Raw genomic sequence first — 12,139 nt, 5'->3', positions numbered from 1 at the left:
TGTTGATGATACTAAGATATGTAACAGGGTTGATGTTCCAGGAGGGATAAGCCAAATGGCAAATGATTTAGGTAAACTAGAAAAATGGTCAGAGTTGTGGCAACTGACATTTAATGTGGATAAGTGCAAGATAATGCATCTTGGGAGCAAATACCCAAATGCAGAGTGTAGAATATTTGATACAATCCTAATTTAGGGGTAATTATTTCAGATGACTTAAAGGTAGGCAGACAATGTAATAGAGCAGCAGGAAATGCTAGCAGAATGCTTGGTTCTATAGGGAGAGGTATTAGCAGTAGAAAGAGGGAAGTGCTCATGCCATTGTACAGAACACTGGTGAGACCTCACTTGGAGTGTTGTACGCAGTACTGGAGACCGTATCTTCAGAAGGATATTGATACTTTAGAGAGAGTTCAGAGAAGGGCTACTAAACTGGTTCATGGATTGCAGGATAAAACTTACCAGGAAAGGTTAAAGGATCTTAACATGTATAGCTTGGAGGAAAGACGAGACAGGGGGGATATGATAGAAACATTTAAATACATAAAGGGAATCAACACAGTAAAGGAGGAGACTATATTTAAACGAAGAAAAACTACCACAACAAGAGGACATAGTCTTAAATTAGAGGGACAAAGGTTTAAAAATAATATCAGGAAGTATTACTTTACTGAGAGGGTAGTGGATGCATGGAATAGCCTTCCAGCTGAAGTGGTAGAGGTTAACACAGTAAAGGAGTTTAAGCATGCGTGGGATAGGCATAAGGCTATCCTAACTATAAGATAAGGCCAGGGACTAATGAAAGTATTTAGAAAAGTGGGCAGACTAGATGGGCCGAATAGTTCTTATCTGCCGTCACATTCTATGTTTCTATAGCAAGAGAGTATGCAGAGCATAGCAATCCCTTGTAGCAGATTCCCCCAATAAGAGATGGCACTCCAAATTGAGGGTGAGAACTGAAGCGTTTAAAACTCTCTGCTTCTATGCACATTTTATACACCTAGTACCGCCCACAGGGTTTTGCAAAACAACCAATCAATACGTACAATACACTCAGACACTACCAGCAATTACACACAAAATCCTCCCCTCTGCCTGTGATACAATTATCTCAACACAATAGACTAACTTAATTATCACAGGCAGAAAATATACAGTTATTAAAAAATATTAATAACTTCCAAAATATACATGCCATTCACATAAAAAATACATTTTCAGAATCAGCATTCTTTAAAGAGACACTATAGTCACCTGAACAACTTTAGCTTAATGAAGCAGTTTTGGTGTATAGAACCAGCCCCTGCAGCCTCACTGCTCAATCCTCTGCCATTTAGGAGTTAAATCCCTTTGTTTATGAACCCTAGTCACACCTCCCTGCATGTGCTCTGACCGCAAGCACATTTTCCTGCCCAAAACAGTTCCATGGATTTGGGCTGTGCGGTCGGTCTATTTTACACCGAGAAAATGACTAAGTCCCATTCGAATGAGCGTTCGAATCTTCGAACAGGACTTAGTCTCCAGCCGCAGTGTCGAAGTGGAGGAGAAGGTATGGGTCAGCGGTGTTCGTGCAATTGGGTAGCCGAAAACAGTTCCATAGATTTGGCTGCACACACCGCTGACCGCGTTCGAATGAGTTAAAATGGCCGCCGCCACGTGTTCGTTTGTCGTATGGCGACCACTTCGACTACTTCGGCTGTATCCGAAGTGCCAATTTAAAGTTGCAACACTGCTCCAAAGTAATTAAAGGGCCAGAAACAGCATTATAAAAATCCATTATGCCCAAATCAGTTCCTTAAAGACAATACATCCCAGGGCCATAGTCACAGGGCAGGAGGCTAGCAATCAGTCCCCTCCAAAAACCAGTGGCGAGGTCACTTTCGCCACAGTGTTTTTATATATATATATATATATATATATATATATATATATATATATATATATATAAATAAAATATTCACACACGCCTTTGAAACCCTGTTATAAGACTCACTTCGGTGGGTCTTCTCAATTTAACATTAAGTTTTGCTTTTGCTATTTTTGGGGTGTATGTGGGAATGTGGGGTATCCACCGAGTATTGCGGCTGCCATTTTAGTTAAATACTACTTTGATATTAATAAGGACATTTCTTTCACACTCACTGTATAATATTTTGTGATTGATGCAGATTCGCTCGGGTGACGAAATTCCAACCGCATTTGGTTTTAGTAAATATGAGAATTGCCAATGCAGTCTAAATTCTGTCATTTTCTCTGGATTTTGTCCCCCTGACATTAAGTGTATTCTCGCTACTTTAATTCTGTCTGATCAGGGCGCCGTGGATAAAAACAGATGTTCGGGTTCTTCACTTCTTATGCTCATGTCCAGCATGAATGGCGCCCAGTGATTTTGAAAGGGGCACTCTAAACACCACAACTACTACAGCCTGATGCCAACTGACTCTCTCTCTCAGACATTGATGGTTCTGAAAACTTGCACAAAACAGCCAACGATGAATCCCAGCTTCCACCTTTGCGGTATACGGGAAACTTGAAGCATGCAACCACAACCACTACAGAACACTAGCTTATGAGTTAACACAGTCTCCTGGTCATTGAGGGGGTTTACACCTTTACGGGGTTAATACACACTTTATGGGGTTAATATACTAATAATTACTGGCCAAGTTTGACATTAAGCGAGACTTGTTCATTAGAACATTGTGATTGGTTGGCTTCCAAAGCTCCTACGCAGCAGAAAGGCCTACCCCAGCGTGAAGATAGATGGATTTTTTTTGGATTTTAAGAAGATGCGTCATTCTGCTATGGTTTGTGTTTTTGGTCCATTTTTGGTTTAAAACAGAAGATGGCAGACAATAAGTTATTTACTAGTTACTTTGCAATTTCCAGACTAAAATTAATTCAAAGTGACAAAACAATTAATTCAATAATTGAATCTTTTTGACTTCCGTGGTCAGTGTCCAAATCTCCTGTGAGGATCACGCCAACATTAAGAAACACGAGAAAGGACTTCTTAACTATTCAGATGTAGGGCCAAAGCCATAAAATGAACAAGGTCAACTTACTGTTCATGCATAGCTGCCTCGACCTAGTCATTACCGATGACCTCAGCCACCTGAACTAGGGGGTATCGATCATACACCCCGATGGGGACCATTCGGTGCAGAGCATGAAGACGCCAAGCAAAGAGTGCAGGTCCACGTCAGTAAGCCCCCCTCGTGAGTAACAGCCACTAGAACATTAATGTAAACATGTTGTTTCTCCTTGTCTTTACATTCTCAGACTACAGACATAGTCTCTTAAATGGTCATATTAAGCTGCAGTGGTTGTTCACCTATTCTGGGACACTATGTGATTACTAAAATCAATGTCAGTTAGTAAAGGGTTCCAGCCAAAGAGCTAGCACTCCATAGGAACCACATGAACTGTGACGCCATTTGGAAACAGAAGCAAGGAGATGGCCAGTCTAATGGTCCTTAATCCAGCTGGGAGAAGACTTTACAGGCTTACAGATTTGTGTGGATTTTAAATGGTGTCTGAATAATTAGCCATTTTATTCCTGTTGACCCGCATTAGTTTTACGTGCGATCTCTGATCGCAGCCAATGTAGACAAACCATATACAATGAATCCTAGTGGAAACCTACCAGATCAGGTATGAACGGTGCAAGGATTCCCCCAAAGCGAGACACCATAGAGCACAGTCCCATCCCGAGGTTCCTGCACAGACAGAACAGAATTCCACAATGCTGGAGTTAGAAAACCACAAACCCGTAACTTAAGCAGATTCTAGGATTAGACCATTTTACAGATGTTTGACATTTTACTAATAACACTAAGTACCATAAGCACCTTGCACTACTTAGACCCCCACGTGCTGGAGCGTGGCGTCTATGGTTTGTTAGATCAGGCACAGTGCGGAATACAGCTCAATCTGTACACAGTAGGGACGTTTCTCTGCTCCCAGGATGAAACCTGACACAATATCACTGTATATAACCGCTCCAATCACCCTGCGTATTGTGTTAAAAAACACAAGCAGAGGACGGGTTAATGTGGAGTCTTACCTGATGGAGGTAGGGTAGAGCTCGGATGTGTAAATATAAACAATGTTAAACGATGCGCTAATGCTCAGTTTGCCGACAAGAGACAATACTTGTCTGTTTAGCACGAAGAGAAGGCCGGAACCTGCAGGGATTTAGAGACAGGGTACAGTAATTGCATTATTTACTCAGGTTTTAAATGTTTTCCCACGGTTAGGCATTTAACAAACACAGACAACGACGCTACAAGTTTGACTCAATGGTTAGCAATTAGCTTTGTTATGTTGACTAAATGCAAGTGACCGACCATTTCTGAATATAAAGCCTCATGCAGAATTCAATCCCAATTCTGTTTAAAGAAACACCATATCGTTACATAGTTACATAGCTGAAAAAAGACTTGTGTCCATCAAGTCCAGCCTTCCTAGTTACAAATATGAATTCCCAACACTGCCCTAATCACAGCTTGGGTGATCGGCCAGTGCGGCAGGGGTTAAAAAATGTAGCTGAACCAATCAGAATTTCACGGACGCCCCACTAGTTGCCGTTAGTATGACCTTGCAATGAAAGCATTGCCATTCCTGCAGAATTAACAATGGGGGGCACGTGGCACTCAGACCACCTCATTGACGACTTGGTCTGCTTTAAAATCAGTAACATGTACATATTCTGGATAGTATACTTTTGTAAATGGCTCGGATACGAAAAGCACAGATTTTAAAGTAGACACCAAATGCATTCGGCCAGTTGGAGCAAATCCAGGCAGGATGACCATGTACCAACTGGGATAAACTTTAGAAATATAAGAATTGTCATTCTGGTTGGAATTTGTCGATTTTCACTGGGTTTTGTCCATGTGGACAAAATGAGGTGTTTAGGGAGTAACGTGACAAAGTGGACTGTTTAAATGATCCAGTGGTGGTACTACCATCGGTGCAGCTGCAGGAATGCTGTGTGTTTATTATTATTATTTTATTATTTATATAGCGCCAACAAATTCCGTAGCGCTGTACAATGGGTGGACTAACAGACACATAATTGAGATCAGACCACTGGACGTACAGGAACAGAGGGGGTTGAGGGCCCTGCTCAATGAGCTTACATGCTAGAGGGAGTGGGGTATAGTGACACAAACGGGTTAAAGTAGGGGAATTAAATAGTTTGTTAGAGAAGGGTTTATTGAGTGCTTGGTAGGTTATTTTTGACAGTTGCAGGAAAGGACAGTTTACAGGGAGAGCTGGGGTGTATGCTGTGTGTGTACAGCGAGAGTACAGGATATGCTGTGTGTGTACAGCGAGAGTACAGGATATGCTGTGTGTGTACAGTGAGAGTACAGGATATGCTGTGTGTGTACAGCGAGAGTACAGGATATGCTGTGGGTTTACAGGGAGAGCTGGGGAGAGTACAGGATATGCTGTGTGTGTACGGGGAGAGTACAGGATATGCTATGTGTGTACAGGGAGAGTACAGGATATGCTGTGTGTGTACAGGGAGAGTACAGGATATGCTATGTGTGTACAGGGAGAGTACAGGATATGCTGTGTGTGTACAGGGAGAGCTGGGGAGAGTACAGGATATGCTGTGTGTGTACGGGGAGAGTACAGGATATGCTGTGTGTGTACGGGGAGAGTACAGGATATGCTGTGTGTGTACAGGGAGAGTACAGGATATGCTGTGTGTGTACAGGGAGAGTACAGGATATGCTGTGTGTGTACAGGGAGAGTACAGGATATGCTGTGTGTGTACAGGGAGAGTACAGGATATGCTGTGTGTGTACAGGGAGAGCTGGGGAGAGTACAGGATATGCTGTGTGTGTACAGGGAGAGTACAGGATATGCTGTGTGTGTGTACAGGGAGAGCTGGGGAGAGTACAGCATATGCTGTGTGTGTACAGGATATGCTGTGTGTGTACAGGATATGCTGTGTGTGTACAGGATATGCTGTGTGTGTACAGGATATGCTGTGTGTGTACAGGATATGCTGTGTGTGTACAGGGAGAGCTGGGGAGAGTACAGGGAGAGTACAGGGAGAGCTGGGGAGAGTACAGGGAGAGCTGGGGAGAGTACAGGGAGAGCTGGGGAGAGTACAGGGAGAGCTGGGGAGAGTACAGGGAGAGCTGGGGAGAGTACAGGGAGAGCTGGGGAGAGTACAGGGAGAGCTGGGGAGAGTACAGGGAGAGCTGGGGAGAGTACAGGGAGAGCTGGGGAGAGTACAGGGAGAGCTGGGGAGAGTACAGTGATGCTGTGTGTGTACACGGGGTGCAGTGCATGCAGAATATTCAGCATAGCAAATCACCTTTCTTTTCAGGTAGGAACATGATGATCAGACAGGATAAACCTCCAGCTGCCAGAAATCCAGCCAGCGCCTTCCTGCGGCCACATCTGAGGAAGAGAAAGTGTCTGTTCATGTGCTGAAGCATTCACTTATTAATAAATACACAACAACAAGCCTTCTCCTAATGTCACATGACTGGAATAACCTGCCCCAGAGAATAGATTTATCCAGGTCAATCGTTCTCACTCTTCGGTCAGGAACCTGAATACACAAAGTTTGTCGGTTTTACAATTATTTAGGGATACAATAGGCACCCAGATCCCTTTAGCTCATTGAAGCCGTGTGGATGAGTGTCGCTGACCCCCTTAGTGCTGCAAGGTTTCCATCTATCAGACAGCCACTAGAGGCTTTGCATCCAGCGTCCGTGGAATCCCACAGGAAGTCCCTGAAGAAACGCATGCCTACCGGGTGGACGTACTGTGCTCACAGCGCTTGCTGGGCATAACGGCGGAGAAGGCACAGCGTGTAGAATATTGCATATTCTATGTTTCTATTGATTATATATGGATGTCTGGATTGACATAAGTAACAGATGGTATCAATAAGTCACAAGGCTTTCTTTGTCCGAGAGCTCTGGAATGTGGATTTGAGGGTCTTGTCCTTATATGGCAAGAATTAATGCTCTGACGTCAGTATGGGCACTTCTATATAGTAACAGAGGGACACGAGGTCTCTTCGCTCTTCTCTCTTGGCTCTGGTTCTCTCTCGATGTAAAGATGTAAGGGTGTAAAGGAGTCCAGCAATTACCATCTGCTGTTGAATGTCCATTATCCTGTAACATCATTTATTGTTTTATTATGTATCCGTAACTAAGAATAAACCTGAAGAAACCGTAAGTCAGATTGCGTATTATTACTTTTCAATAATATAGACATATATTATTGTGGCGAGCATTTGGCCCAAGACTATATATACAAAATATGTATATATATATTTGTGTGATGGGCTCATGATAGTACAGAAGATACAAACACTGATAAGTGTAGGATGGTATTAAAAGAGCAAGTCGGTTGTGGTGTGCCGGAACCGACGATGGGGTAGGCCTGTAAATAAAGAGGGCACAAGTAGAAAATCTAATTTATTACATACCAGCAATATACATACTTTAACCAGACATGTCTTGAAAGGCATTTCTTACTTCTTGTACCGGGTTAGGTATGTATCTAGAGTAAGCCGATGATTTCCAGCGCCCTAGTGACTTGATAACATGAACTGGAATGTTTGCACTGGATGCTGTGGAGGCCGCTCCTATGCGGAAGGAGTGGCCCGAATAGTTAGCTGATTTGAGGCCCAGCTGTGTAAGTAAAGACCTGACGTGTGTCATAAAGGTGGTGGTAGTGAGTACCGAACCTTGTAGACTGAAAGTGGTTGAGATGGTGGTTCGTTGTTATGCTGGGTATAGGAGTCCAGTAGTTTGACGGGGCTCCACCTGTTGTGAGTAGGATAGTACTTAACCTCTACTGAAAGTGCATGTTGACTGGTTTTGGAGTGAGGCAGAGTCAAGATATAATAGTCCATGTGTTTTGTTAAGTGTGAATGAAGTAGGATGTGAGTGGACTGTGTTGTGCTGATGGCGGTAAATTCTCTTGGTCTCAAGAAACCATAAACAAGGCTACGTATATGGCGGTTTTAACGATGAGGTTTGTGTTGTTGGCAAAGGGTTTAAATCTAGTGAATTGTATAAGTCTTTAAAAATATGGAAATCTATGGGTAGCTTCTGGGCCGTACGTGGGGGTTCGGATCTCTGAATACCCCCAAGGATGTTCTTAATTGGTAGGAGGACACTTGATTTGTCTGGTTGTAAAGTTAGCATGTGATGTTGGATGCCTGTCAGATATGGTTTGATTGTGTTGTTTGATAGTTTGAGTTTGAGGTGGCAAAAAGAAGCAAAGCCCAACCAGGATGTCACGATGAAAGGTTGTAAGATGTTGTGTTCAGAAAGGAATCTTTATATCAAATGAAAGCTCTATCGTAAGTTTCCCGGGTATTAGTAGACAGTGCTAATTGGGACAATGTTCTGCTATGTTGCATAATAGCATCTAGTCCATTACTAGATGGTGGAATAGTGGGGTGTTCGTGGCTGTGAGTGCGGCTGACGGGAGTATTTGACGAAAAGCCTGGAAATTAAAGCGAGACAAATTGTCAGCAGCAGTGTTACATACACCTGGAACATGAATACAAAACAAGAGAAAATTATGACATGCAGCCAGCCAAGTGAGTTTCCTCAAGAATCTCATAATAGTCAGTGATTTGGATCGGCCTTGTTTATAATGTGACAAGTTACTTGGTTGTCTGAGTAGCAACGTACAGACGAACCTGCCCATAAATGCACCCATGCCACGGCAACCGTCACGATGGGATATATCTCAAACAGAGCTGAGGTAGTGGAAAAACCCTCCAGGTCCTGAACTTCTGAAGGCCAGCTGCCCCAAAGCCATTCGTTCCTGAAAAATTGCTGCAAAACCTGTGGTAGACGCCGCGTCTGACCAAATGGTAGGTGAGGAGTCAGACAATTTTGGAAGGAACATGCTTTTACCATTCAAGGTGGTTAAAAATTTTCTCCACATAATTACGCCTGCCGTGGCTTGGGTATCCAGGGGTGACCTGTGTCCATCATGTCTAAAAGTGGGAAACATGTAAAGGAGTTGTGAGATGAAAGCCCAGCCTTGAGGTATGATGCGAATGGCAAAATTCAGTGACCCAAGCAGAGACTGTAATTCTTGCGGTTGCAAGTACCGAGTTGTATGTAGAGATTATGTTGATCAGAATGTTTTCTACCTTGGGCGTGGCAGGTTAGCTTGCATGGTGGCTGAGTCTAGTATGATACCCAGGAATGTGATGAAGGTATCTGGTCCTTCAGTCTTGGTGGAGGAGACTGGGACACCCACCTGTTCGAATAGACTGATGGTTTCTTTTAGGCTACTGGGAGGGGAAATATTCTCCTCGACCAGTAAGAAATCATCCAGATAATGTATAACTGTAGGGCATCTGGCTATATTTAATAAAACCAGCATAGGGTTTCGGCGAATACGTCGAAAATGGCCGGACTACTTTGGAACCTAAATGTTAAACGTGAGCAAAATAGTAGTTCCCTGCCCACTTGATACCATGCAGGTGACACAGTGTAGGGTGGATAGGCAGTAACTTGAAAGCATTGTGATATCAGTCTTACTGAGCCATGCTCCAGCCCCTGCCTGCATGATAGCCGTAATGGCGTGATCTATGGTGGAATATTGCAGTGAAAATTCCTCAAAGGGTATGAGGGAGTTCAGACTAGGAGTGGCAGAAGTGTGAGGTGTTGATAGATCAATGATAAGTCTCTGTTTGTGAGAAGATTTCCCCGTGACAATACCGATGGGGTTTGTCCGCTATGTGGTGAACGGAGGGGACTGGAAGGGCCCCCATAGGAAGTCCTCTGCCACTTCCTGGCTATGAGTGTCTCCACCGCTGTAGGGTTTGTTGTGCGGATTGTAAATTAGGACATTCCAGGATTCCGGAAGGCATGTGTATGAGGCCTGTGTGAATCCTTCTGATAGACCCGAGATAATGAATTCCACCAAATGTCTAGATGGATGATGTGGCAGTAATGTCGTAAGTACAGAAATGTTTATTGATGTTAAGTATAGTTTTGGGATACATTTTATTTGGACACAGATTTAGCATGTGCCCTGAAACAGATGGCTGGAGAAAGTGATTGCAACTCAACCAGTGCTGGAGGGGTCGCAGCGGCCGACCCAGCCATGGTAAGGGGTGTAGTGACCGATTCCTCTGGGGTGATACTGGCAGGCCAACTAGGCCTGAAAGGCGAAAAATTAATCTTGTTTTGTGACAGGTGAGGCCCTGCTAGTTGCCAAGTGGCTATGAGAGGCTCTGTCTATGAGTTGGCGCGAGGGGTTATTGAGGCCACCCGTCGTAGTGGCAGGAATCGTAGGCCTCTCGGTGATAGTAAAAGAAGACAGGGGGAGGGAGTGACAGGTGAGGCCCTCTCTATAATATTGCGAGGCGGCTAACTCACGTGTGGCCCGATGGCGTTTGCCTCCGAAACGTTGAGGCGGGGTGTTGGCCTCGCGGACCACTAAACGATAGGCAGAAATGCCAAGAAGGGAGGTACCTGGGGGGCGTGGCTTGGACGCCGAGGCTAATGGCGGCGTAAACCGGGAGCTCCCCAAAGGCTCAGCACAAATCCTCGCCCGACAAGCGATAACGACCGCATAAATGGGAAGAAACCATCGGACATCGCAGGCCAGTCAGCCCTCCAGCACCCCGAAGGGGGCACAACACTCAGCCATGAGGCAATTTCTCGTGCCGCCGGCCGAGCCGCCAGCCCAGGCCTCAAATGACTCCGAGGCCTCAGGCCTCTCCCGCCCGACCTCACCACATGTCGAGCACCCAGGGGGAAACAGCACCCATCACCCCCAGCCTGAATGGATCGAGATGATCCGAAACCTACCCACTAAAGCTGACCTGAAAGAGGCCAACGCCGCCCTACACAAGTCCCTCTCAGAGGAACTGCGCACCATGCGGGAAGACATTCAGGGCACCCAACAGAAGGTGGCCCAATTGGAAGCCGACTGCGACCACATGGCAGCGGCGCAATCCGCAACCACCTGCAAACTCCAACAGCAGGGGGTCCAACTACGGCAAATGGCGCAGCACATTGAAGACCTCGATAACCGTGGGCGGCGGCAAAACATACGGATCAGAGGTATGCCAGAGGACTTAGACCAAACCACCCCTATCAGGGACACGTTGTCAGAGCTCTTTAACAACCTCCTCGGCCGACCGCCAACTACCCACATAGAATTTATTAGGGCACATCGGGCCCTCAGGCCGAGAGGACCCCCTGACGCCCCTCCTAGAGACATCATTTGCTGCCTTGCCCACTTCCAGACAAAGGAAGACATCCTACACAAAGCCAGAGACACCAAACAAGTGATCTCCAATGGGGTAGAGGTACAACTGTTCCCCGACCTATCACCAGCGACACTCGCCTACAGGAGAGCGATGCGCCCTCTCACACGGGCACTGCAGACCAACAAGGTCCGTTACAGATGGAACTTCCCTACGGGCCTACAAGCAACCACACAGAACGGTCCTTTCACAGTGAGAAGCGAAGAGGACATGGAAGACCTCCTGAGGGAGCTACACCTCACGCCGGTCCAAATGACCTGGCCAGACCCTCTGAACTTTTACTCCTTTCCACAGGGGCCGAACCCCCCAGCCCCAAGCCAACAGCAACGAGTGAGGAGGCCCCGACAGCAAGCTACGAGACCGTCTGGCGCACCACACTAACGGCCCGAAGTGGATATTACCCGAGACTGGACATTGTGAAAGACTTGGCCTAACCCTGCACGGCCCTCCTGAACACCCCCGACCACATGCCTTCCCGAGACACTGCCTGAACTGTTTACCACACGGAACCAGCACAGCAATGTGGAACTGTTACCGCAAGCGACCCCCCTGACGGGCCGAGCCACCACACCAGCGGAACCACCGAGAACTGAGATGGACTAACGCTGGTGGACTAATACTAACACTGCCAGACCTGGCATACAGAACTGCTGTGAGCCCTGGCTACTACTAATACTGCCAGACCGGGCATACAGAACTGCTGAGAGCACATGCTCGCAAGTACCCCAGGGCCGTTAAGGAGGGGGGAGGAGGGGGGGAGGGGGGGGACCTGACTCCCTGGCTGGGGCCTGTCGCCGCCACCCACCCGGCCAGTAACGACCCTCGGCGAGCTGGCCGGGAGGGGTGGTGCCG

The 12,139-nt window shown here is 46.1% G+C and overlaps 1 protein-coding gene across 2 annotated transcripts in view; it reads right to left on the bottom strand.

The window, feature by feature from the left end:
* Positions 1-12,139, bottom strand: part of SLC22A15 (solute carrier family 22 member 15) — a 62,299-nt gene that overhangs the window by 2,231 nt on the left and 47,929 nt on the right. For both annotated transcript variants that reach the window (XM_063445841.1, XM_063445833.1), the window contains exons 9-11: positions 6,338-6,423; positions 4,067-4,187; positions 3,647-3,719 (exon numbers count right to left, since the gene is read on the bottom strand). In XM_063445841.1, coding sequence (XP_063301911.1) covers positions 3,647-3,719; positions 4,067-4,187; positions 6,338-6,423 — 280 coding nt within the window. The remainder of the gene's footprint in view (positions 1-3,646; positions 3,720-4,066; positions 4,188-6,337; positions 6,424-12,139) is intronic.

Source organism: Pelobates fuscus, chromosome 1 (assembly GCF_036172605.1).
Source record: "Pelobates fuscus isolate aPelFus1 chromosome 1, aPelFus1.pri, whole genome shotgun sequence".
In the NCBI taxonomy this organism is placed as follows: Eukaryota; Metazoa; Chordata; class Amphibia; order Anura; family Pelobatidae; genus Pelobates; species Pelobates fuscus.
Note: the sequence above shows the minus strand (reverse complement) of the source record. Positions and strands in the feature narration are given on the sequence as shown.